At 39.8% G+C, this 24167-nt stretch overlaps 2 protein-coding genes across 3 annotated transcripts in view; one reads left to right on the forward strand and one right to left on the reverse strand.

The window, feature by feature from the left end:
• The window catches only part of LOC126108485 (ankyrin-3-like), a 512755-nt gene that overhangs the window by 274487 nt on the left and 214101 nt on the right, over positions 1-24167 (reverse strand). The gene's annotated exons all lie outside the window — the stretch shown is intronic.
• Positions 18939-24167, forward strand: part of LOC126108482 (uncharacterized) — a 95599-nt gene continuing 90370 nt past the window's right edge. The window contains exons 1-3 of one of the 2 annotated variants that reach the window (XM_049913737.1): positions 18939-19202; positions 19558-19642; positions 22404-22465. In XM_049913737.1, coding sequence (XP_049769694.1) covers positions 19606-19642; positions 22404-22465 — 99 coding nt within the window. In that variant the 5' untranslated portion in view covers positions 18939-19202; positions 19558-19605. The remainder of the gene's footprint in view (positions 19203-19557; positions 19643-22403; positions 22466-24167) is intronic. The other variant, XM_049913738.1, reaches the window with a different exon arrangement.

Here is a 24167-nt window from a genome sequence, read left to right on the forward strand (position 1 = left end):
TCCCGCTCACACACACACACAAAACAAACAAAAATATTCTCGTGTAACTGTGGCATTTTGTAACTACTGGCACATACACATGAAATTTGCACACCTGACAGGCATCAATGCAAGTGATCAAAAATTAAGTAATGTAGTGTGCATCACAAAAGAACTTGTTCTAAACTGACATAATGATAGGGAACCAGGATATCTTGAACATGGACATGTATACATAAAAAAAGAAGACTGGAAGCTGTAAAACTAACCAATATACATGTAGCTGACCTTGTATTTCCAGTTTTTAGTCTCTTAAATAAAGGAAAAAAATCAATGCTTTCACTAGGGGCACGAATTTTACTGTGTTGACACTCTTGTCTGAGCGGGTGGGGGGGAAACCAGTTGACCAAAACATCCTCCATGCAATGAAACACTCAACGCACGGGCATTGCCACGTTGCCGCACTCATCTGTGGAGTGAGGTGGTGGCTCCTGGCGTGGAGAAAGGGGCGCCTACTGGTGGGAGTGCAAGTAGTCGACTAGTGGTGTGGGCCACCAATCTAATGTTTCTCAGAACCAGGCACGGATCTGGGTGTGGGTGGACAGTGACAGGAGAGCATGACACAAGGCTTGGCAGTTGACCTATAAATGGTGCTCAGCAATACCCATACTAGAGGAGCAACAATAAAAAACAAAAATCATCAGTACATACAGCATATAAGGAGGGCCATACCAGAGATCCCACAGCCGCTGCTAGAGTACTGATGGCCTCCAGAAAGAGGGGGAGCTCAGGACAGAGGCCTGTATGACCCTTTTTTCTTGGATATAGGGGGGATACTGACTGAAGCACCTTCTGGAACCCAGAATGTACGTGACAACCAGTTCTTGAGAAAAATTGAGATTGGACCCTGGAGACACCACTCATGTAACGTGGTAACTATATGGTGATGCCATGTCATGTTATAAGCCTTCTGTAGGTAAAAAAAGACAGCAATGAGATACTGGTGACCTGCAAAGGCCATCTGGATAGTGATCTCCATAGGAACCAAATCGGCAGTGGAATGGCCTTTGCGAAAACTGCCCTGAGATCAACCAAAAGGCCCCAAGACTGTCCACCCACACCCAGATCTCTGCCTAGCTGAGATGCATTGCTTTTTGGGACTGGTCTTTGATCACTGGCTGATGTGACTTCCCCATCCAACGTAATTGGAAGTCCTAGCAACACCTCAATACCCTTCACTGCCTCAGTAACACTAGCTGGTGTACAGATCGCTCTATCCTTTTGCAGCTCTACAAAGCCCCGATTCTGTCCTGTCTCGACTGTAGGAGTCTTACAGTCTTGCACATAATTCAGGATCACCCTCAGCATTGCCAATACTGGATCCCATTCGTCACTGTGCAGTCTGACTTGTGACACGAGCCTTCCAAACTAGCCCTGGGGACAGCTTATAAGTCGAGGCTGGAGTTCCTCCATTCCCCATCAGGTGCCAACAACAGCTGCTGAATTACACTATATGTACACTGCTGGCCACCGTAAATGCAACACCAAGAAAGACAAGAGGTAGCACAACAAAATTTATTTTGTAGATAACATGTTGACCAAGTATCAAATGATTACGTTTACAGACGTCTGTGACATGTGGTTCCTGCCAGAATCAGTAGCCAGAGTAGCCGCCATTGTTGGAGATCACCGCTGCCACACGTCTCGGCATTGAGTCAAAGAGACGTTGGATGTGCTCCTGGGATACAGCAGCCCAAGCAGCTTCCACACGTTGCCAAAGATCATCTGGTGTGGCAGCTGGGGATGTAATCTGGGTCACTCGTTGAGCAACCATGGACCTCACGTTTTCTATCGGCGAAAGATCCAGAGAGCGAGCCGGCCAGAGAAGCAATTCAATCTGGTTATTGACGAAGAACCTTTGGACAATGCGTGCCACGTGTGGTCACGCATTATCCTGTTGAAATATGGCTGTGGCCGAGCCCTGAAGATAAGGAAGGACAACTGGCTCCAGCGCCTCGGATATGTAGCGCCGGCTATTTAAATTACCGGCAATGCGTACTAGAGGCGTGCGAGAGTAATATCCATTACCGCCCCATACCATAATACCCGTTGCAAGACCAGTGTGGCGGTGCATAATGCAGCTGTCCAGCATCCTCTCTCCACGGTGTCTCCACACTTGAATCCGACCATCGTGGTGCTGCAGACAGAAGCGTGCCTCGTCAGTAAAGAAAACGTCATTCCATTCTGCCGTCCACATCCGTCTGTCATCACACCATTGGCGACGGAGACGTGTGGTTCTGCGTCAATGGTAGACGAAGCAATGGACGTCCTGTGGACAGACCACCCTGCTGTAAACGGCGTCGAATGGTATGCGCAGACACTGGATGATGCGTTACAGACGCAATGTGCTGTGCTATGGTTCGGGATGTCACTGAGCGATCCGTCAGTGCCATGCGCACAATTTGCCTATCAGCACGTGCAGTGGTGCATCGAGGTGAATGCGATCGACCACGTCGGTCCGTCGTACCCTCCTGCATCCAACGGTCACATATCCGCATTACAGTTGATTGGTTTCGTCCAACACGACTAGCGATTTCTCTGTATGATCATCCACAATCTCGGTAAGCCACTATCCTTCCTCTGTCGAACTCGGATACTTGATCAAAAGATGTTCGCTGTTGTCTACGAGGCATAACTGATCGTCTTGTGAAACAACCACAAGGTAAACACACGTGCCGAACGTACACTCGTCGAAATCGCCAAGCGTTAAATGGTGCTATGAGGTGGCGCCACAGGCGCGCGTGATGTGCGTCTGCGCTGAAATTCTAATCAGTTGCATATCTCATCGCTGCAAACCCATGATGTAAATTTCACTTGATTCGGATGCTTCCTTCAGGGTGTTGCATTTACGGTGGCCAGCAGTGTATTTGCAGCTTCCCCTAACATCTCAGCTACTGAGTCCTTTTCCCTGGAAAGAATCTCCACCTCCCACAACAAGGAGAACTGAGTTTACAACTGCTGCATGCCTCGAGTGTCTCTGTTTGAACTGGAACTTCCTCCACTGTCACCTGCAGTCTGGGAGACATCGCATCTGCCCCACAGCTTGTGCCTCAACCTAAGATTTGTCTCAGGGTCTCCTTTGGTCCAAAAGATTCTGCTGACCCCATGATTTTTCACCAACTGTTCCTGGCTGTCCTTGAGATGTATCCAGGTTCAGAAGTGATAGTCACCAATGGCTCAACACCTGATGGGTGAATAGGCTTTGCATACACACATGCATGGTGCAGTGAACTCCACTCACAGCCAAACAGCTGCAGTGTCTTCACTGATCAATTGATGTCCATTAAACTAGTCCTTAGCCATGTTTATTCTTGGACTGGTGAAAGTATCCTAATCTGCAGTGACTCCCTTAGTAGCCTTCAGATAATAGACCAGTGCTACTCTCCTCATCCACTGTTTATGGCTGTCCAGCATCTCACCTCTGACCTCCATCAAGCTGGATGGTCAGTCATTTTCACTTGGACTCCCATTCATGTTAGGATTTCGGGAAGAAGAGAGTCCCAGAACCAGTCCTTTGTTTATTTATATGCCATCAATTGTTGGAAGTCTGGAACTCAGAATAGTCTGCCTTGGTCCTCCCAAACAAACTGAGGACACTTAAGAAGTCACGATCATGTGGCAGTCTTCCCCTGCACGCTTCTCGCAGGGAATCCACCGTCCTGTTAACTTCGCATTGGCCACACTTAGCTGACCTGTGGGTACATTCCACTTACTTATTGACTGCCCTAATTTGGCTGTTTTGAGGTGGCCTCTTAATCTTCCTGACACACTAGCTTTGGTGTTAGCAAATGACACCAAAGCAGCTGACCTGGTGTTACGATTTGCCCCGCGAAGGTGGTTTCTATTCATGCCTGTAAGATGGGGCTTTTTGGCCTCATTGATTGCCTGAGGGATTGGTGGGGTAACTCTCTCCTGCTTCTCCCCCCAAGGTCCACTGGGAGTTCTTGCTTGGTGGCCCAGGCTGGCCTTTACCCTTCCCACCTTTCTTTTCTCTTTATTATTTCTCATTTCTTGGTTTTAATGCCTTGTATTAACTGATCATTTAATGAATTGTCTGTGCTGTTTTTCTCTGGGCTTTTATCTTTTTATTTTTATGTATTTATTTTTTGAGCTAGTTCCACTAAGGCTTCCCAGGATTTGCATTTCACCTTGTTTAATACTTAACTGATGAAAGGACTGATGGTCTAGCAATTTAGTCCCTTTCACTCCAAACCACCCAGCCACATCGTGTGATGCAAATTGGTTTTGCACTAACAGGGGTGACCACCATTGCTGAGTATGGTGGGACCTATGTCCCACCCACAGATGGCACATGCATTTCATTCCATCGAGTGAAATATATAATAAATAGCGTATACCTTCGTTGTTTTAATACAGATCTCAGAAAAACAGCGGAATTTTAAATCAGAAACTTGCTTATATACATTTGTGAATAGGCTTAATTCTTGTAACGTCTTTTTTGATTTTCGGTAATGTAATTGATTTATTCTAGGTAAAGTATTATTTTTGCCATGAGTGAGAAGTGCCTGACTTGCCGTAGAATTGTTAGTTCCGGGGTTTGGTGTGATGGATGCAGTAGTTTTTTTCACTGGGGGGACTGCAGTGGTGTGGGTGTTGGGAAAGTGGATCAGGCTCATCAGTGGTTATGTAGGATTTGCAGCAGAGATAGGAAGATAGTGGAACAGGAGGGGAAAATTGCTGCCCTTCAGGCTGAGCTAGATCAGGCTAGGGAAGATCTGGACAGGTTAAGGAGGGAGAAGGGCAAAGAGAGGTGGGAAGTGGCAACAGGTAGCAGAAGGAACAGGCCTAGAACTAAGTCTGACAGTTTTGTGGTGAATGTCAAAAATAAGTTTGACCTGTTGCTTCAGTTAGAAACTGATGAGCCTCAAGCAGAGGTAGGTGTAGACAGGACACAACAAACTTTCAATAGGAAATTGAAAAAGAATGTAGGAAAGTCATCGAAAAGGAAGAAAGTTTTGTTGTTAGGCAGTTCTCATGCCAGAGGTGTAGGCCAACTTCTGCAGGAGGAATTAGGACCAGAATACCAGGTCACAAATTTTTTCAAACCAAGTGCTAGTCTGGATCAGGTGACAGAGGATTTAGGTTCACTCTGTAAAGGATTTACCAGGGAAGACACCGTGGTTATTGTGGGAGGGCCAGGGAACAGCATCGACAGAGATCCTGGGTACAGTATAGAGTGTGACCTGGTAAAGATTGTGTCGGCATCGAGACACACCAATGTTGAATTTGTATCTGTCCTGAGACGCCATGACCGGCCTCATTTGGACTCTTCTGTTGGGAGAGTTAATTTGGAGTTGGAACGGCTGCTTGGGTCAGGTGCGGGGGCTCATATTGGTGTGGTTCCTGTTGATTATCTCAGTAGGTGGGACTATACCAGGCACGGCCTACATCTCAACAGGAAAGGGAAGGGGAAACTGGCTGGGGTAATAGCAGGAAATTTAAGGGGGGGAGGCACTGCCATGAATGGTAAAATACCAGTGGTTACAGGTGTTGGAGCAGCACCTTTTTTAGGATAGGTAAGACAGAAAGATGTCAAGTTCTACGAGAGGTCAGGATTGAAACAAATCTTCAGTTTAGGAAAGAAATTAAACAGCACAATTCTAGCACATTAGATCACCAATCACAGCTACCAATTATAAATTTTCACCAATCACCAGAAATTTTATCTCCACCAAGTTGTATCTCAGTCCTAGGTAATTGCATTGATGAATTAAAGTCACCCAACCCAGTTGACATAATCTGCCTCTCTGAACACCATGTGACCACTGGTATAGGAACTAGGCCTAAGCACAATGAGAAACTCAGACAGGAGAGTACTGCAAATGTTAGAATAAGGAAAGGTTCTCATAAAAGTATAATTAAAAATAATGTAAGTATATTTCATCAAAATATTGGGAGTTTAAAGAATAAAGTAGATGAGCTTCTGATTTGTTTAGAAGATTTAGAAGCTGAGAATGAAATATATATACTATGCCTGTCTGAGCATCACATTGTTACTGATATGAATAAGGTAAATGTAAGTGGTTATAAGCTCTCTGCACATGTAATGAGAGAAAATATGGAGAAAGGAGGAGTTGCCATATATGTCAAAAGTTATCATTGTGCAAAAAGTATAGAAACAAAAAAGTTTTGTGTAGAGAAACATATAGAAGCATGTGCCTGTGAGCTTAAATTAAATAAAGGCACATTTATAATTGTAACTGTATATAAGTCCCCATCAGGAAATTTTCATCTATTTCTGAAAAATTTGGACTCCTTGTTGTGCTATCTGTCAGACAGGGGGAAGCAAATTATTATTTGTGGGGACTTCAATGTAGATTCTCTGAAAGAGGGTAATAGGAAAAATGACCTTGAAGTATTACTCGGTTCTTTCAATTTGACACCCGTTATTGATTTTCCTACTCGGGTGGTAAAGGATAGCAGCTCACTGATAGATAACTTCTTTGTAGACCAAGATAAGTTTAACCAGATAAATGCTCAGCCTGTTGAGAATGGTCTTTCTGATCATGGTGCACAGCTAGTTACAATATATGACATAGCTCCATTCAGCAATACTAAACAGTCCTCCAAAGTAGTACGTTCAGTCAACGATTTAACAATTGCAAATTTCAGGGAAAGCCTACAGCAGTTAGACTGGGATGAGGTGTACCGTGAACCTGATGCCAATTTAAAATATAATTTATTTCATGACATTTTTGTAAATGCATTTGAAAACTGCTTCCCCAAGAAAATAGTTAAATATACTCGTAAGAAACCTTGTAACAAACCATGGCTTACTAAGGGTATAAAAATATCTTGTAACCGGAAAAGGGAAATGTATCTGACAGCAAGAAAGAGTAGTGACCCAGAAACTATCAAAAATTATAAAAACTACTGTGTTATATTAAGAAAAGTTATTAAAAAATCCAGGAGTATGTGTATCATATCTGAAATCAGCAACTCTGATAATAAAATTAAAACAATTTGGAATATTATTAAAAGAGAAACAGGTCAACCAAGAGCACAGGAAGACAGTATTACCATCAAATTGAATGAAAGCTTTACGAACAAAAAGTCAGAAGTTGAAAATATTTTTAATAATCATTTTCTAAATGTTGTGGATATTGTAGGATCCAGGTGTTCATTAGAAGATGCTAGGCTGTTAATGGAAGAGGCCATACCTATGCAATTTGATACAATTGAAATCTCACCCACTTCTTCCTCTGAAATTAAGAAAATAATAAACTTGCTTAAAAGCAAAAAATCACATGGAATTGATGGCATTTCCAGCAAAATACTAAAAGCTTGTTCTCAACAGATAAGTAAGATTCTCAGCCACCTGTGTAATAGCTCTCTGGAACAGGGCATTTTCCCTGATAGACTGAAATATGCTATTGTTATACCTTTGCATAAAAAGGGGGATAGATCTGATGTCAACAATTACCGTCCAATCTCCCTTCTAACAGGTTTATCCAAAATTTTTGAGAAAGTAATGTATTCAAGAGTAGCTTCACATATCTGTAAAAATGAAGTACTAACAAAATGTCAGTTTGGTTTCCAGAAAGGTTTTTCAACAGAAAATGCCATATATGCTTTCACCAGTCAAATTTTGAATGATCTGAATAACCGAAAACCACCCATTGGGATTTTTTGTGATCTCTCAAAGGCTTTTGATTGTGTAAATCATGAAATTCTGCTAGACAAGCTCAAGTATTGTGGCATGAGTGGGACAGTGCACAAATGGTTTAATTCGTACCTAACTGGAAGAGTGCAGAAAGTTGAAATAAGTAGTTCTCGTAACATGCAAAGATCAGCACATTCCTCAAACTGGGGAACGATCAAGAATGGGGTTCCACAAGGGTCAGTCTTGGGTCCTTTATTGTTCTTATTATATATTAATGACTTGCCATTCTATATTCATGAAGAGGCAAAGTTAGTTCTCTTTGCTGATGATACAAGTATAGTAATCACACCTGAGAAACAAGAATTATCTGATGAAATTGTCAATACTGTCTTTCAGAAAATTACTAAGTGGTTCCTTGTAAACGGACTCTCACTGAATTTTGATAAGACACAGTACATACAGTTCCGTACAGTGAATGGTATGACGCCATTAATAAATATAGACCTTAATCAGAAGCATATAGCTAAGGTAGAATGTTCCAAATTCTTAGGTATGTCCATTGATGAGAGATTAAATTGGAAGAAACACATTGATGATCTGCTGAAACGTTTGAGTTCAGCTACTTATGCAATAAGAGTCATTGCAAATTTTGGTGATAAACATCTTAGTAAATTAGCTTACTACGCCTATTTTCACTCATTGCTTTCATATGGCTTCATATTTTGGGGTAATTCATCACTGAGGAATAAAGTATTTATTGCACAAAAGCGTGTAATCAGAATAATAGCTGGAGTCCACCCAAGATCATCCTGCAGACATTTATTTAAGGATCTAGGGATATTCACAGTAGCTTCTCAGTATATATACTCTCTTATGAAATTTGTTATTAACAACCAAACCCAATTCAAAAGTAATAGCAGTGTGCATAACTACAATACTAGGAGAAAGGACGATCTTCACTATTCAAGATTAAATCTAACTTTGGCACAGAAAGGGGTGAATTATACTGGCACTAAAGTCTTTGGTCACTTACCAAATAGTATCAAATGTCTGACAGATAACCAACAAGTATTTAAGAAGAAATTAAAAGAATTTCTGAATGACAACTCCTTCTACTCCATAGAGGAATTTTTAGATATAAATTAAGAAAAAAAATTATTAAAAAATAAAAAAATAAAAATAAAGAAAAATAAAAAAACACACAAAAATAAAGTTGTTATATTAACTTAAGTATGTTGTTAAATTAACCTAATTATGTCATGTATTGGAAAATTCTACTCGTTCCACATCATTACCAAATATCGTATTCATGATCCATGGAACTAGTATTAATCTAATCTAATCTAATCTAATCTAATCATGCCTCTGTAACCTGTTTTCTTGATGTTGAGGTACTTCTGTGGACAGCAAAATCCCGAGATCTGTTTGTGAAAGAACATGTATGGGACCAGCTTGGACATCAACTCCACCCGAGTGCCAGTATCCGTGATAATGAGTACTGTTTCCCACATTTGTGTGTCATCATGCCTCAGGAGAGGATAAAACACCTGTATGACACACTTCCCAACTGTATCACTGCTGGCATCCAGGCCTGAGGGAGTGCAAATGATCCATGGAACAAGAACCCAACAAACAAATAATTTGCATATATACACTACTGGCCATAAAAACTGCTACACCAAGAAGAAATGCAGATGATAAACGGGTACTGATTGGACAAATATATTATACTAGAACTGACATGTGATTACATTTTTGCACAATTTGGGTGCATAGATCCTCAGAAATCACTACCCAGAACAACCACCTCTGGCCATAATAACAACCATGATGTGCCTGGGCATTGAGTCAAACAGAGCTTGGATCGCGTGTACACGTACAGCTGCCCATGCAGCTTCAACATGATACCACAGTTCATCAAGAGTATTGACTGGTGTATTGTGATGAGCAAGTTGCTCGGCCATCATTGACCAGACATTTTCAATTGGTGAGAGATCTGGAGAATGTGCTGGCCAGGGCAGCAGTCGAACATTTTCTGAACCCAGAAAGGCGCGAACAGGACCTCCAACATGCGGTCGTGCATTATCCTGCTGAAATGTAGGGTTTCGCAGGGATCGAATGAAGGGTAGAGCCATGTGTCGTAACACATCTGAAATGTAACGTCCACTGTTCAAAGTGCCGTCAATGCAAACAAAAGGTGACCAAGACGTGTAAACAATTGCACCCCATACCATCACGCTGGGTGATACACCAGTATGGCGAAGACGATTACACGCTTTCAATGTGCGTTCACCAAGATGCCGCCAAACACGGATGTGACCATCACAATGCTGTAAACAGAACCTGGATTCATCCAAAAAAATTACGTTTTGCCATTCGTGCACCAAGGTTAGCCATGGAGTACACCATCGCAGGCGCTCCTGTCTGTGATGCAGCGTCAAGGGTAACCGCAGCCATGGTCTCCGAGCTGATAGTCCATGCTGCTTCAGATGTCATCGAACTGTTCGTGCAGATGGTTGTTGTCTTGCAAATGTTCCCATCTGTTGACTCGAGATCAAGACGTGACTGTACAATCCGTTACAGCCATGCGGTTAAGATACCTGTCATCCGGACTGCTTGTAATACGAGGTCGTCGGGATCCAGCACGGCATTCCGTATTACCCTCCTGAACCCACCAATTCCATATTCTGCTGACAGTCATCGGATCTCGACCAACACGAGCAGCAATGTCGTGATACGATAAACCAAAATTGTGATAGGCTACAATTTGAACTTTATCAAAGTCGGAAATGTGATGCTACACACTTCTCCTCCTAGCACGAGGCATCACAACAACGTTTCACCAGGCAACGCCAGGCAACTGCTGTTTGTGTATGAGGAATCGGTTGGAAACTTTCCTCGTGTCAGCACGTTGTAGGTGTTGCCACCAGCACCAACCTTGTGTGAATGCTCTGAAAAGCTAAAGTCACAGCATCTTATTCCTGTCGGTTAAATTTCACACCTGTAGCACGTCATCTTCATGGTGTAGCATTTTTAATGGCCAGTAGTGTATTATAAAATCAACTTAAAATACACATCTGTTTTAGTTATTAGCAAAAATTTCTTGGCAGTACAGGTAGTTTTGGAGGAAATACCTATTTATGATTCCTAATCAACAAATTTCTGCTTGGTATCATTTGGGACGGGTGGTAGGGGGAGAGTATTTCCTTCTCGTCCTGTCCGGTAGGTCTCCCCTGGCCCGGGCTTATTTTCTGAACTGCACCCCTTCCCCTAAACCTCTGCAGTCCTCATCCTTCACCCTTCTTCCTTCACTTTCATCTCTTCTGCAAGAAGAAGGAGCCACAGGCTCCGAAAGCTTGTAAAAGTTGAACCCTTTTGTATGCATTTTCCTGTGGCCAGTTGGTGAGTAGATTTTTTTATCCATCCGTTTATATTACATTATCAATATTTGATTATTTTCGTTGTTACACTAAATAGTTAGGTGCTTATTAATTACATTTGCAATAGAAGTACTTCAAAGTTGTGAAGTGTTACAATTTTTTAAATAATATTCTGTTTTTTTTAGGAAAGAATGTTTTTTAAAGTTGAAATGATCATTACAACTGTTCACTTGAGAACACTACAATAAACCAAAATCGCAGTTGTTAATAAATGCTGTGCAGACAGAATTGTTGACATTTCTAAAGTTGACCGATGACCACGCTGTCTGGTCTCCTTCCCCAAACCAACCAACCAACCAATTTCTTAAGTTAAGAGGTTAATTACAGCAATCAGTATATTGTTCACAAACTGTGATAATAATTTAGGTAATCTGGGTAAGTAGTATTTTTGTAAGGAACTGTGATGTTAAACTGTATCGTGGAACAAGTCATACTTGCCATTATCCCTTAGCTGCTGAGATGGCTTCTTGACCAGTGTGCAGAAGTTGGAGCCTATTGTTTCCTGTACACACTTCATCCAAGTCTGGTTTGCCAATACCCATGAAATAGTATGTATTTATATGTTTTGACAAGATTCCTTTGCAGGCTTGCAGTTTTGTGTTATTTCTGAAGCCAGAATTTACCTTCATTATCTGAAAGTAATGACGTGATGGCCGAGATCATTTATTAATTTTCAATTTTATTAGTTCATTTATTTATTGCTTCTTTCCTTGTGGACTCCAGCTAGCTGAGAGTAAGGGCATCACAAGATGTTTCACAGTTTGTTGCTAAGATAAGTAACTGATTATATTTTCCCCATTAGTATGTTTGATGTATGTGCATTACTTTCTATTCACCATGTGTAACTGCATAACATAGCAGCATTTCCTTTGACTCCCATGGTAATAAGGTGTCTTCCATTAGGTCATAATGATTCATGCAGTCACGCACCTTTGACAGGTCCTTCAATATCCCACACAAATTCTATTGCTGTCAAGGGAGCTTAGAACTAAGGCCCAGCAATTCTATTCTTTGTTATCAATTCAGAGTGTTTTGTAGAAGTGATAATAAATGATATTGGCCTGCATTTTCTTAAGTCACCTCTGTTGATTTTCTTAAATTACTTGACTTTACTGATTCTGAAAAAATGCTTTTCTCTATCGTAGCATTCAATATAGATGTTGAGTCTTTTGGTAAACTTTCCTGCATTCCTTTATGAGATATGGTGTAACACCACCTAAGACAGAAAAATGTTTGGCTTTTAGTTGGTTTATTGTGTTTGAAACCTCTGTGTCAATGTAATGAATGCAATGGTAGAATTTTTGCCCCTGTATTCTCTCCGTCTGTTATATGTGGTCTTATTTTATCTGTTACAGTTACAATATATATGTTGAAGGTGTCTGCTATTTCAGGAGGCTCTATTTCACTTTCATTACCTTTCAGTGGGCCGATGTCCTCTGTCCTATTTCTTCTCTCCTCATTTTTATGTTTCCTGTTAATTTCAGTAAGTAACACATGTGATGTAAGACTGATACTGAATCTTTGGTTGTGGTACCCTTGTGGAAGAATCCTCCAGTGGATGTATGCCTGACTACCTATAACCTGACTCAACCTACATGGTTAAATGTGCTCTCTCATGATGGGGTTTGGAGGACATAATGTGTGGGGCATCAAACTGTAACAGATTTTCAGTCAGTTCTCACTATTCCTTCAGCGTCACCTGCTTAATTTGAAGTGCACTATTCATTTCAATCTCAAGTACCTACATTGGTGTTGCATCTTTCACAATATTTACCTCAAAATCAGCATTCTTTCAACAGTCAGTCTGAGTTATCATCATTCGAACCTAACCTAATAAATTTGTTTTCTTTGTAACCAATTTATGATAGTGCATTTGAACTGTGAAATTGCAGGTAAGTTAATTGAGAATGTGTACATATTGTAATATTTGTACCATTAGAAATGTATCCGTTCAACATGGTGCTGGACTGTTTCAGTGAGTCATCTTTTATAGTACACCCACTGTGTTGGACCTAGAAGTAATCTGTGCAACTGTTTTTATTCTTTCATCATTTAATGCTCTCAAGATGATTATTGTCCCATTCTCTCAGAGTTCAATTTTCTATGTTTAGCGTAGACTGCACGGTTCCATGTCACCATGCTGGGAGCTCCACAGTATTGCTGCTCCTGATGACAGCCTGACCTCAAACTGTGTTTTGTGGAGACATTGTCTAGTTTCTGTTCAGTCCTCCCTGCACAGGAGGCTTGTGAGGATGTACCGAGCAGCATTCATGTGCCCCTAAAGGAGTTCCCACTTGTTATTTGAGTGAGTTTCGTTACTGTCACACTGTTCTGGACTGGACCTGATGGAGGAAAACATCAGAATTCCACAGACATGTAGCAACGTTATTTCACCTTTGCTTTGAGTTGCTACCTACGTCTGTTCACTGGTTGATGTAAGATCCATTTTTACAACTTTCCCTTTTTTTCAGAACACTGGCAATTTGAATCATTGTTTAGACTTCACAGTGAAACTATGCCCCCAGTCACTACCAGTACATTGATCCTGTGGCTTCTGATCTCTTACAACAGTGGAGACAGCAAAGAAACCCTTTACTTTTGAGTTTTTCCACAGTGCTAATAGTCTTGGAAATCTAAAATTCAGAGATTTTGTAAGTGTCATTAAAAATGGGCAATTTTGTTAACCAGGAGAACAACATGACTCTGTCCCTAGAAAAGGATGCAGTTGGCATTATTTGAAACTGATTTGTATCATTTGCTGTTTATTTTAAATAAATTAAGCTTGCTGATGTGCACTGAAATCAAATTTTACTCAAAGAAGGAAAGAAGATTATGGTTTAACACCTTGGAGATAATGAAGTCATTAGAGATATAATGCAAACTCTGACTGCACAAGGAGAATTGCCATGTGCTGTTCTTGGGAGTGGTCTCGGTGTTTGCTCCAACTCACTTGAGGAAACTGTGGGAAACCTCAACCCGCATGATCAGACACTTTTCCTGGTCCAGATGCCTCTGTGTGGCAGTCATCTGCAACTCTACGAATTATTCTCATTGTTTATTTGTGTGCATTAAAAACTGAGATACTAATACATGTGAGGAGGTATTTTTTGTACTTAACAGCACTCAGAAATCTGCAAAATTGTCTTTTTTTGGGATGGGACGGGGGAGGGGGTGTTGACTGCTTTAGGAGTTTTGTGTTCAGGAACTCAACTCTAGACCCTGTAAGTATGGAGATTACCTGAGAGAACCAGTCAGTAGGGAGTCCTTGTTCAGTTGCTCTCATACTGTACTACAAGGTTGTGTAAGCCTCTTTTGTTGCCATAAATGCTTCATCTTACTTTATCATTTAATTTTGCATGAGCAAGTCACCAAGCAGAGTGTACCATAAATGAAGATGCTCTTAATACCTTCACTCTCTAAACACTGTGAATGTGGCACAAGCATGAGACCCAATGTCTCTATGTTAAGATATACATCTTGACATGTCAGATACCTAACAAACCTGTCCACATGATTTACTGTGTTAGAGGTAGTGAAATCGTTGCAGTAACTGTTTCTTAAACAGATGTAGAGGAATGTTTGATGAGTCGTCACCTTTGACCTGTGACATAAGAAGCATGCTATGAACACCATTAACAATGTGGTGACTATAACATGATGTTATTGGCAATTTTTTCAAAAACTACAATCAGGATTTTTTAGTGTCACAATCACTGTCTTTGCCAATGCACAACCAAATTTTCACCTTCCAACCCAACTGACACATTGGACACAGCTATAGATCAATCTGTCACCATAGCCACATATTTTTATTATCAAATTCATTAACTTCACCTGCTCACAAGCTACAGATCATTGTGTCACCAATACCAGTTATTTTTCTTTTTTTCCAAATTAGTTGACTTTGCCAACAAACAACGAAAGTGTGAATTCATACACCAAAAGGTGGCATGACAGCAGCCATCAACAGTACATCACTGGCCAGAGCTGATGACTCATATCAAACATTCTTCTTGACGCTCTTAAACACCCAGTGCTGGCTGTCGAGAGAGCAATGTCTGTTTCTTTCAATGAGTACCATAGCAGTATATTGTCAGGTGGTCTTTCACAGAACTAAAAGGAATTCTGGTTGTATGTAAATGCTGTTAGTGGCACCAAGACTAGTGTCCAGTACCTAGTGAATGAGACAGGAACTGAAGCTGAGAGTAGAAAGCAAAAGCTGAAAGTGTAACTCTGTTTTCAAATGTTGCTTTACAACAGAAAACCCAGAACTGCCCCAATTTAATCCTTGTACCACTCAAAAGATGAATGAAATAAGTATCAGTATCAATGGTATTGAGAAACAGTTGAAATCATTAAAGCTGAACAAAGCTCTTGGGCATGAAAGTATTTCTGTCAGATTCTATACTGAATTTGTGACTGTGTTAGACCCTCTTCTTACTATAACCTATCATAGACCCCTCGAACAAAAAACAGTGCCCAATTCTTGGAAAAAGACACAGATCACACTCATTTACAACAAGGGTAGAAGAAATGATCCACAAAACTGCCATCCAATATCCTTGACATCAATTTGTTGCAGAATCTTAGCACATATTCTGAGTCATGTGAAACCCAACTTGCACTTTTCTCACGAAATATTGAAAGCCTGTATTAGTTGATTTCCAAAAAACATTTGACTCAGTACCATGCACACGCTTATTGTCAACATTATGATCATAAGGGTATCAAGTGAAATTTGTGACTGGGTTGATGACTTTTTGGTAGGGATGACACAACATGTTATCTTCGTTGGAGAGTCATGGTCAGATGTACCAGTAACTTCAGGTATACCTCAGGAAAGTGTGTTGGGTCCATTGCTGTTCATGTTGTACATCAATGACCTTGCAGACGACATTAATACTGACAGCAGACTTTTTACAGATGATGCACCAATCTATAATGAAGAACTATCTGAAAGAAGCTGCATAAATATTCAGTCAGATCTTGATAAGATTTCAAAGTGGTGCAGAGATTGGCAACTTGCTTTAAATGTTCAGCAATGTAAGACATTTCACTTCAAAAAATTAATATCCTATGACTATAATATCCATGAGTCACTGTTGGAAGCAGCCAACTCATACAAATACCTGGTTGATTTGGGGGAGTGGACCAAACAACAAGGCCTTTGGTCCTATAGGATTAGAGAAGGAAGTCGCCTGCACCCCTTCAAAGGAACCATACCGGCATTTGTTTAAAGTGACTTGGGGAAATGAGGTAAAATCTACAGCAGGATAGCTGTATGCTAATTTGAACCACCATCCTCCCAAATGCGAGTCCAGTGTGCTAATAACTGCGCCACCTCACTCGGTACAAATACACTTTGTAGGGATAATTATTTATTTATCTTCTGTCCATATAACAAAAAGTTTTCGGACATTGTCAGGGAAATTTAGACTACATTACACATATACAGTAAAGTATTTACATTCTTTCATAACAACATATGGATCAGACACATGTCTGTACACATTATTTTTCAAAAGGGCACTACAAGTAGATTCCTCTATAGTGTAACACAATTTAGCTTATATTTATGATAGTGCAGTACACATTATACAGTGTATAATTACATTCTTTCATACCACTGATAGATCGGAGACATTGTCTATATACAGTTTTCCAAGATGGCACTACAACTTGAAAGTCCTCTATAGAGTAACAACACTTCTCTATTAATAACTGCTTCAGTCTACACTTTAGCATATTTAGATTATAAAATGGCATGATCACATCGGTTCAGTCATGAGCAAAGCAGGTGGTATACTAGAGTTTATTGGAAGAATACTGGGGAAGTGCAGTCTATCTACAAAGGAGATTTCTCACAAATCACTCATGCAGCCCGTTCCAGAATATGCTCAAGTGTGTGGGACCCGTACCACATGGGCCTAACGGTGGTTTTCTGAACGTATACAGAGAAGGCAGCATGAATGATCACACATTTGTTTAGTCCATGGGAGAGTGTCACAGAGATACTGAAGGAACTGAACTGGAAGACTCTTGAAGATTGAAGTAAACTATTCCAAGTCTATTAACAATGTTTCAATAACTAGTTTTAAATGACTGCTCTAGGAATATCTTATACCCCCTTCGTATTGCTCACACAGATGTCATGAAGATAAGGTTAGAATAATTACTGCATGCATAGAGGCATTCAGTCAATCATTCTTGCTGTGCTTCAAATGTGAATGGAACTGGAAGAAACCCTTGTAATTGGTATAATGGGACATACCCTCTCACATGAATCTCAGAGTGGTTTGCTGAGTATTGATGTAGATAATATTTCACTCTTTTGATGTTATAGATCGTCATAAAGAATCTCCACACTGGAAAGTGGTTCCAAAAGGGCATGTGTGCTTTGTTTCCTAAGTGTCATGAAACAATCATCAGTGTGCAAAGTACACTTTATTGTTAATAACTGGCAATACTTGCTACATTGTGTTGTCATGCCTCCTTGTATGTCGTTTGTCACTGGTAGAAATTATGGTGACATCGGTAGCTACATTTAAGTCGTGCGACTGTAATTTACATATAATTGATGTATTTTTTCCATGTTGTATAATAAATAACACACTACAGACTTATTACATGAAGTTCAACGAAGAATTTATGCTGAATAATGTACGTAAAAAAATATATTTTTGCTAAAGATTTATCTAATTTTCCTTGAATAAAGCATTCTCAGATGTTTTCTTCGCCATCAAAAGGCCGCATTTTACATTATCCAACATTTTTCTGTAATTCCAAACGATACATTTTCAGACTAAATCTTGCATATCTGTCCATTAATTAGAATCGTACGTTATGGCTGCTTAGGAAATACACTTGAGACTTTATTAGTAACCAATATTATTTATTTAATACTGAAACCAATTCAACTCTTCACAACTTTCCAGTGTAGGGGCCAATTGGTGAAAGAACATAGCCATTATTACAAAAATTTTATTACACTTCTCGGACGCCTACTACCTTTGTCCTGCATATATTGCTTCCGAATTATAGACGTGCAAGCTCTCTAACCTCTCTCGTTCATTGTAGATCGTCGTTTCATACACTCTTTAAAAGAATGGAGCGAACCATGTTAACTAGGCAGTCTAACCTTCACGAAAGTATCAGCAGGGATAAAATTGAAACAATAAAGTTGATGGGTGCCAGAAGCGAAGTACTTCATAAAACAGCCATAAAAAGATAAATGCAGAAAATTAACAGCATTAAGCAAAGAAAAGCTAAAACAAAACTCTCGGAAAATATTATGTTATTTACATCGTGTATCATAAACATTAATAGTAATAATAAATTGCAAACTAATGTCTCCACTGTTTTTCAACAGATAGGCGAGAGTAGAAGTTTACATCGAAAGTTTTATTTACTTCCTAAAAGCAGTGTGGACAACTCCAGCTGCGGCCAAAAAACAAATGAGTACTGAACTAGTGGCAGTTTCGCATGATAGTAAACTGCCAACACCGAAACATCCAAAAGTTTCAGAGACGCTATAAAAACGGAATTTTCCACATTGGCATCTAATAATTAGGACTCTGGATGTTTGAGGTGATAAACTCGTTTTATATCCGGTTAATATCAATTGATGTTATAATATAATGACGATAAGTTATTATTATTTTTAATTAGGTGGGACATATGTGTGAATGCCTTTCTCCATATGAATTAAATTTCTCCGATATAAGTTTCTCTAGCTACTATTTTGTATAATAATCATTACGTGATTGTGTACACTGAAAATATTTTACGGACTTTTCATTTTCAAACGCTTCTTTGTTGGCAATGGAATGGTGGTGTACTGTGGAGTGTTAACATGTTTGGCGCGTTAATTTTATTGTTTGAATTGGATTTGGTTATTAATTACAAATAATACCGTAGCTATCTTTAATAACAGTAATAGAACAAGTTTTTGGTTATCATAATAAAGTAATCGGTGTGCTGCAAGAACAAATATTGTTACGTAACGTGCAGTTGTTCGACATCTGTCTATCGTTTCAGAAGTGCGCTGAAGATATATAAATCTGTGTTAGAATTTTATTTAAATTTATAGGAAGCCCTAGGTAAGAATGAGGAACTATGAAATTTCGCATATCCATAACTGTTTGAAGCTGTTGGAAGACAGTAATAATTTCAAATTGCTGCATATTTTTTGTGTTGAGAGAATAAGTAGTGATGATGCCAAATTAATTTTGGTAGCTACTTTGTTATACACACGAGTTCTTCGAGTGCAGGGGGTTATTTGCTAACAGTTTAATGATGCAAATATTCTTTCCTTTTGTTTTAAGCTCTACGGACAGGAAAGTTATCCCAGCGCTCGATAATTGTGTTTACGTGTATATAATATACAACAATTAATGAAAATTTCGGGAACTCTTCTTGTTGAGTATTTGACACGTTTTTCGGTGCATGTTGCAGTGTTGTTCTGCAGATCTTGTCGAGAAAGATAATCTTTAGGACAGAAACATGTCGAGGCATACCGGTAAATTTTACCAAAATGGAGGTGAGGCAAAGAAACTTAATGTGTATACTTTGCTAACAATAAACTATCCCTATACTAAACACTGTTCATATTAATACCACCTGACTTTAATCCAAGGCACTGGAACGAAAGCTGCTATTTTGGAAGAAGCTGCTACTTCCTAATTTTTAATATGTAGCTTTGACTTTCGGCAGCTTACTATTCATTATTATCATTACTATTACAAAGCATTTTTCAAAGAAAATATTTTTACATCCATAAATACTGAGTGTTATTTATAGTACATTATTACTTGTCATACAGCTTTATCACAAACACTAATATTTACTATATGGCTAACATATCACTGAACCTAGATATTCAGATAGTTGAAAGAGTAGTTAATGAGGTAAGTTTTTAATTTTCTTTTGAATTGGCAGGGATTTCCAGTTTCTTGCTTTATGTTAGATTGGAATTTGTTGAATATCTTCCATCATAGTACACAACCAGGCAAAGTCTAGATGAAAATTGTTGTCGTGTCTTTATTGTGACTGTGTAAGAAACATTTCAGCTAAATCTGATTTTTATTGTCAGCAACAACAACCATTTGGGAGTAAACGTATTGGGAATTGAGTGTCGAGCCTTGTGTAAGATGTACAGTTATCTAATTTATTCAGTAGTTATACTACTTGCTGTTGTACAAACATTTTCCTTAATTACTGTAGGTGCACTCCCCCAGTGTATACAGTAAGTCCACAAGACAACAGTTAGTGACAGTGGGAAAATGAGAAAACACTCTTGTCTTCAGAACAACACAGTGAGAGATGCTTCTAATGATGAAACGCTTTGAACTGAGATGCTTAATTAGTTTATCTGTGTTCTTTTTTCTTTTCTGTAATATTTAGCCTGCCTAGTATGGGGTCCACTTTTTCAGGGTTTGGCAAATTTTACTTTGACAAATTTTATTTCCATGTGCTTTATCTTGTAGACAAGAAAAAAATCATTCTTATTTAGATGTACCAAACATATTTTGCCTATTCATGCTGGGCGTCCTCAATGGTATTCATTTTTATGTCCTTGTCACATATCCATACATTCTTTTGCATGTGCTACGTAGAGATTTCTTCCTTTTTTTTAGGCTGCATTTAAACACTGCACTGCCCATAATATATACTTTGGCGCACTGAAAGTGCTCTTACTTATTTAGTACACACAAATAACATTCAGTTGCAAAAGACTGATTTTTCATATGTATACAGGGTGTTACAAAAAGGTACGGCCAGACTTTCAGGAAACATTCCTCACACACAAATAAAGAAAAGATGTTATGTGGACTTGAGTCCGGAAATGCTTAATTTCCATGTTAGAGCTCATTTTAGTTTGTTCTCCCACCTACGCTCAATGGAGCACGTTATTATGATTTCATACGAGATACTCTACCTGTGCTGCTAGAACATGTGCCTTTACAAGTATGACACAACACGTGGTTCGTGCACGATGGAGCTCCTGCACATTTCAGTCGAAGTGTTCATACGCTTCTCAACAACAGATTCGGTGACCGACGGATTGGTAGAGGCGGACCAATTCCGTGGCCTCCACGCTCTCCTGACCTCAACCCTCTTGACTTTCATTTAGGGGGGCATTTGGAAGCTCTTGTCTATGCAACCCCGGTACCAAATGTAGAGACTCTTCGTGCTCGTATTGTGGACGGCTGTGATAACAATACGCCATTCTTGAGGGCTGCATCAGGGATTCCGTGCGACGCAGCGTGGATGCACGTATCCTCGCTAACGGAGGACATTTTGAACATTTCCTGTAACAAAATGTTTGAAGTCACGCTGGTGCGTTCTGTTGCTGTGTGTTTCCATTCCATGATTAATGTGATTTGAAGAGAAGTAGTAAAATGAGCTGTAACATGGAAAGTAAGCATTTCCGGACACATGTCCACATAACATATTTTCTTTCCTTGTGTGTGAGGAATGTTTCCTGAAAGTTTGGCCGTACCTTTTTGTAACAGCCTGTATAATGAAGCATAACCGAAGTAGCAACTGAGAAAAAATGGCTGCAGATATTAAGAATATTTTATCTCTGTATGGGTAAGGGAGACAACTCACTGAAGAACAACAGCCTTGAGTCATTGACAGACAAACCGAAAATGAAGGAAAACATGCTAGCTTTTGGAATAAATCCTTTTGTTCAGCTGTATTGCACCACCACTCCCCCTCCTCCCGTTCTGTCCCCACCCCCCACCCCTCCCTCCCCAGTTGCAAGGCTTTGTGAGAGCCACAGTATGCACCAACAGCCTAATTTTTCTTGCTTAGCTCTGCCAGCTCTTCACTTTTGAGGCCTCGTATTGATTTCTCTGTGGAAAGCTGTTTATGATAGCCATAGTGAGAGGCAGTTAAATAAGTCATTATTCATCATAGGCCAGTTCTGGAATTGTTAATCTCTGCATTGCACATTCATATCTTGAAACTGGTGGAATAAGATTGTTGTTTTATTTCAAGGTGAGACCAGGACCATTGAAGTTATTTTAGTCATGATTTTCATTTTTTGTAGTTCTTAATTTACTTTTTACAATATTCTAAGTAAGTATCAGTATGTTTTTACTGCATATACTGATAGTGCTAAATGAGGCAACTCGCTCGGTTATTGAACTGTTTATTTGTGGGGGAGAGGTAGGGAGAGATGCATGCATACACAAGTGCAGGAGAATTGTATGTCCTACCTGGCACTGATTCAGTTTCTAGAATTGTAATTAAAATTACTGGCCTTTGTCTCTAATGTGTCCCTTTCCTTACAGGCACTAATATGGATGACAAACTGCTTCCGAGAGAAGTGCCAGAGCCGACAAGGTTTCCAAGTGTAAGTAAGTCGTAATATTTTTTTAATTATTAATTTTTTATATCTCTTTATGGAGATAATTAGTTTGGATCATTATTGTCCCATACTTACCAGTGGAGTAGCATTTAAAACTGTTACACAGAGACTGTGGTTTCGAATGTCAACATTGAGTGTTCCAAGTTCAGCTTGCTGCTGAAAACTCAGAAACAATGTAACTTGTGCGTATGGCATGTGTTCCTCGATGTGGTATACGCGATTGCAGTGCACTCCAGTGGCTGTTGTTGGCTGCGTCTCGCTCGCACATCATATTGATTATTAAAGGGATGAGCATAGATTTGCTATGTTAGCTCTGTTAAAATGGACAGTTACTCCCTTGTCCGTAGGCTAGTCTTGTTTTGTCTGTAGTATACATAAATAAAAACTTTAATATCCATGAAAATGTTGTAAGGCAAAAAGGAAGGTACCATGTTCAGTCAGTAAGAACAGTGGCGTACAAAAGTTCCATTACAAGTAGTATGATACAAATTTACAATAATTCTCCATGTAAGATAAAAATGATTTTGTTATTCTTACTGTTTAGTAAAATCCTAAGGCCATTCGTACTTGATCACTGTTTCTTCAGCAAGAATCACTACAATATGTGGAATACACTTAAAAGAAGAACGTGTAAGTAGTGCGTGCTGTTTTGTAGCTAAAACCAATCAAGCAAACAAACTGACTTCCCAGAAAGTGCATGACATGGGATATTGGAGAACATACTTTTATTAATTTAACAAGAAAGTATCAGAACCTGATAAGAAACGCCACTGTCAGTAAAAAAAAATTGGCTCCAGGGAGGCGCAGACCAGTGACACATTGACATACACCTTAGAATTCTGTGACGCTACCCATTGTGCTATACCAGCCGTGAGTGTTACGTGATCTTAATTTGCATCTTAGCATCTCCTGAAAGTGTTAAACATAGGTGTGTTATTAACTGACAATTGTAACAAATTGTACCAAGAACATTGTGGATTCTCAGTGTGCCATTGCCTTGGCATACTTTAATAATATTCAAGCTACAATAATTTTTTGACCACCAATGTGATGTTTCCAGTCATTTTTTCATAACTAATCATACGGTTAACAACAGGTGTTTGGGACAGGACAATATTGCAGGGTAGCAACATCAAGGTGTGGATAATCATGTGACATTGTTGTAGAGTCTGACTGTTAAGTTACAGAGGCGACCAGAGCGATGGATGCCAACACTGGGTGGAGTAGGTGGGAGACAAAAGGGAGGGTATCCAATTTCAGGGCCCAATCCGAGAGAGTGTGGTATGTTCAGTGGAGGCATATCAGATCCTAGGTGATGAGGGTGCTTCTGACAGGAGGGCATTAGTTTGTGAATAATGCCTGTAGGGGTAGTTCTGGGACAGCTTGCCAGTCTGTCGGGGGGGGGGGGGGGGGGCATTTGATGTGGATATGGTGATAACTTTTTAAAGTGTAGGTGTTGCTGCTACTTGTCATTTGGTTTTGGGGGACAAGGTTTGAATGAGGGCTTCAATGCAACGGGGGTTTGACGATCTTAGATTCTCACACATCAAGGTATTTGCCATTGTTTGTAACGTTTGTTCATAAATGTATCGATCTACTTCATCGCAGAGTGTGTGTTCCAGCTACCTCTTGTTTAGCTGAGGTAAGAATTCCACAATAATCACTTCCTGCTGACTATGAGTGTGAT

This window comes from Schistocerca cancellata, chromosome 11, assembly GCF_023864275.1.
Source record: "Schistocerca cancellata isolate TAMUIC-IGC-003103 chromosome 11, iqSchCanc2.1, whole genome shotgun sequence".
NCBI classification, from domain to species: domain Eukaryota; kingdom Metazoa; phylum Arthropoda; class Insecta; order Orthoptera; family Acrididae; genus Schistocerca; species Schistocerca cancellata.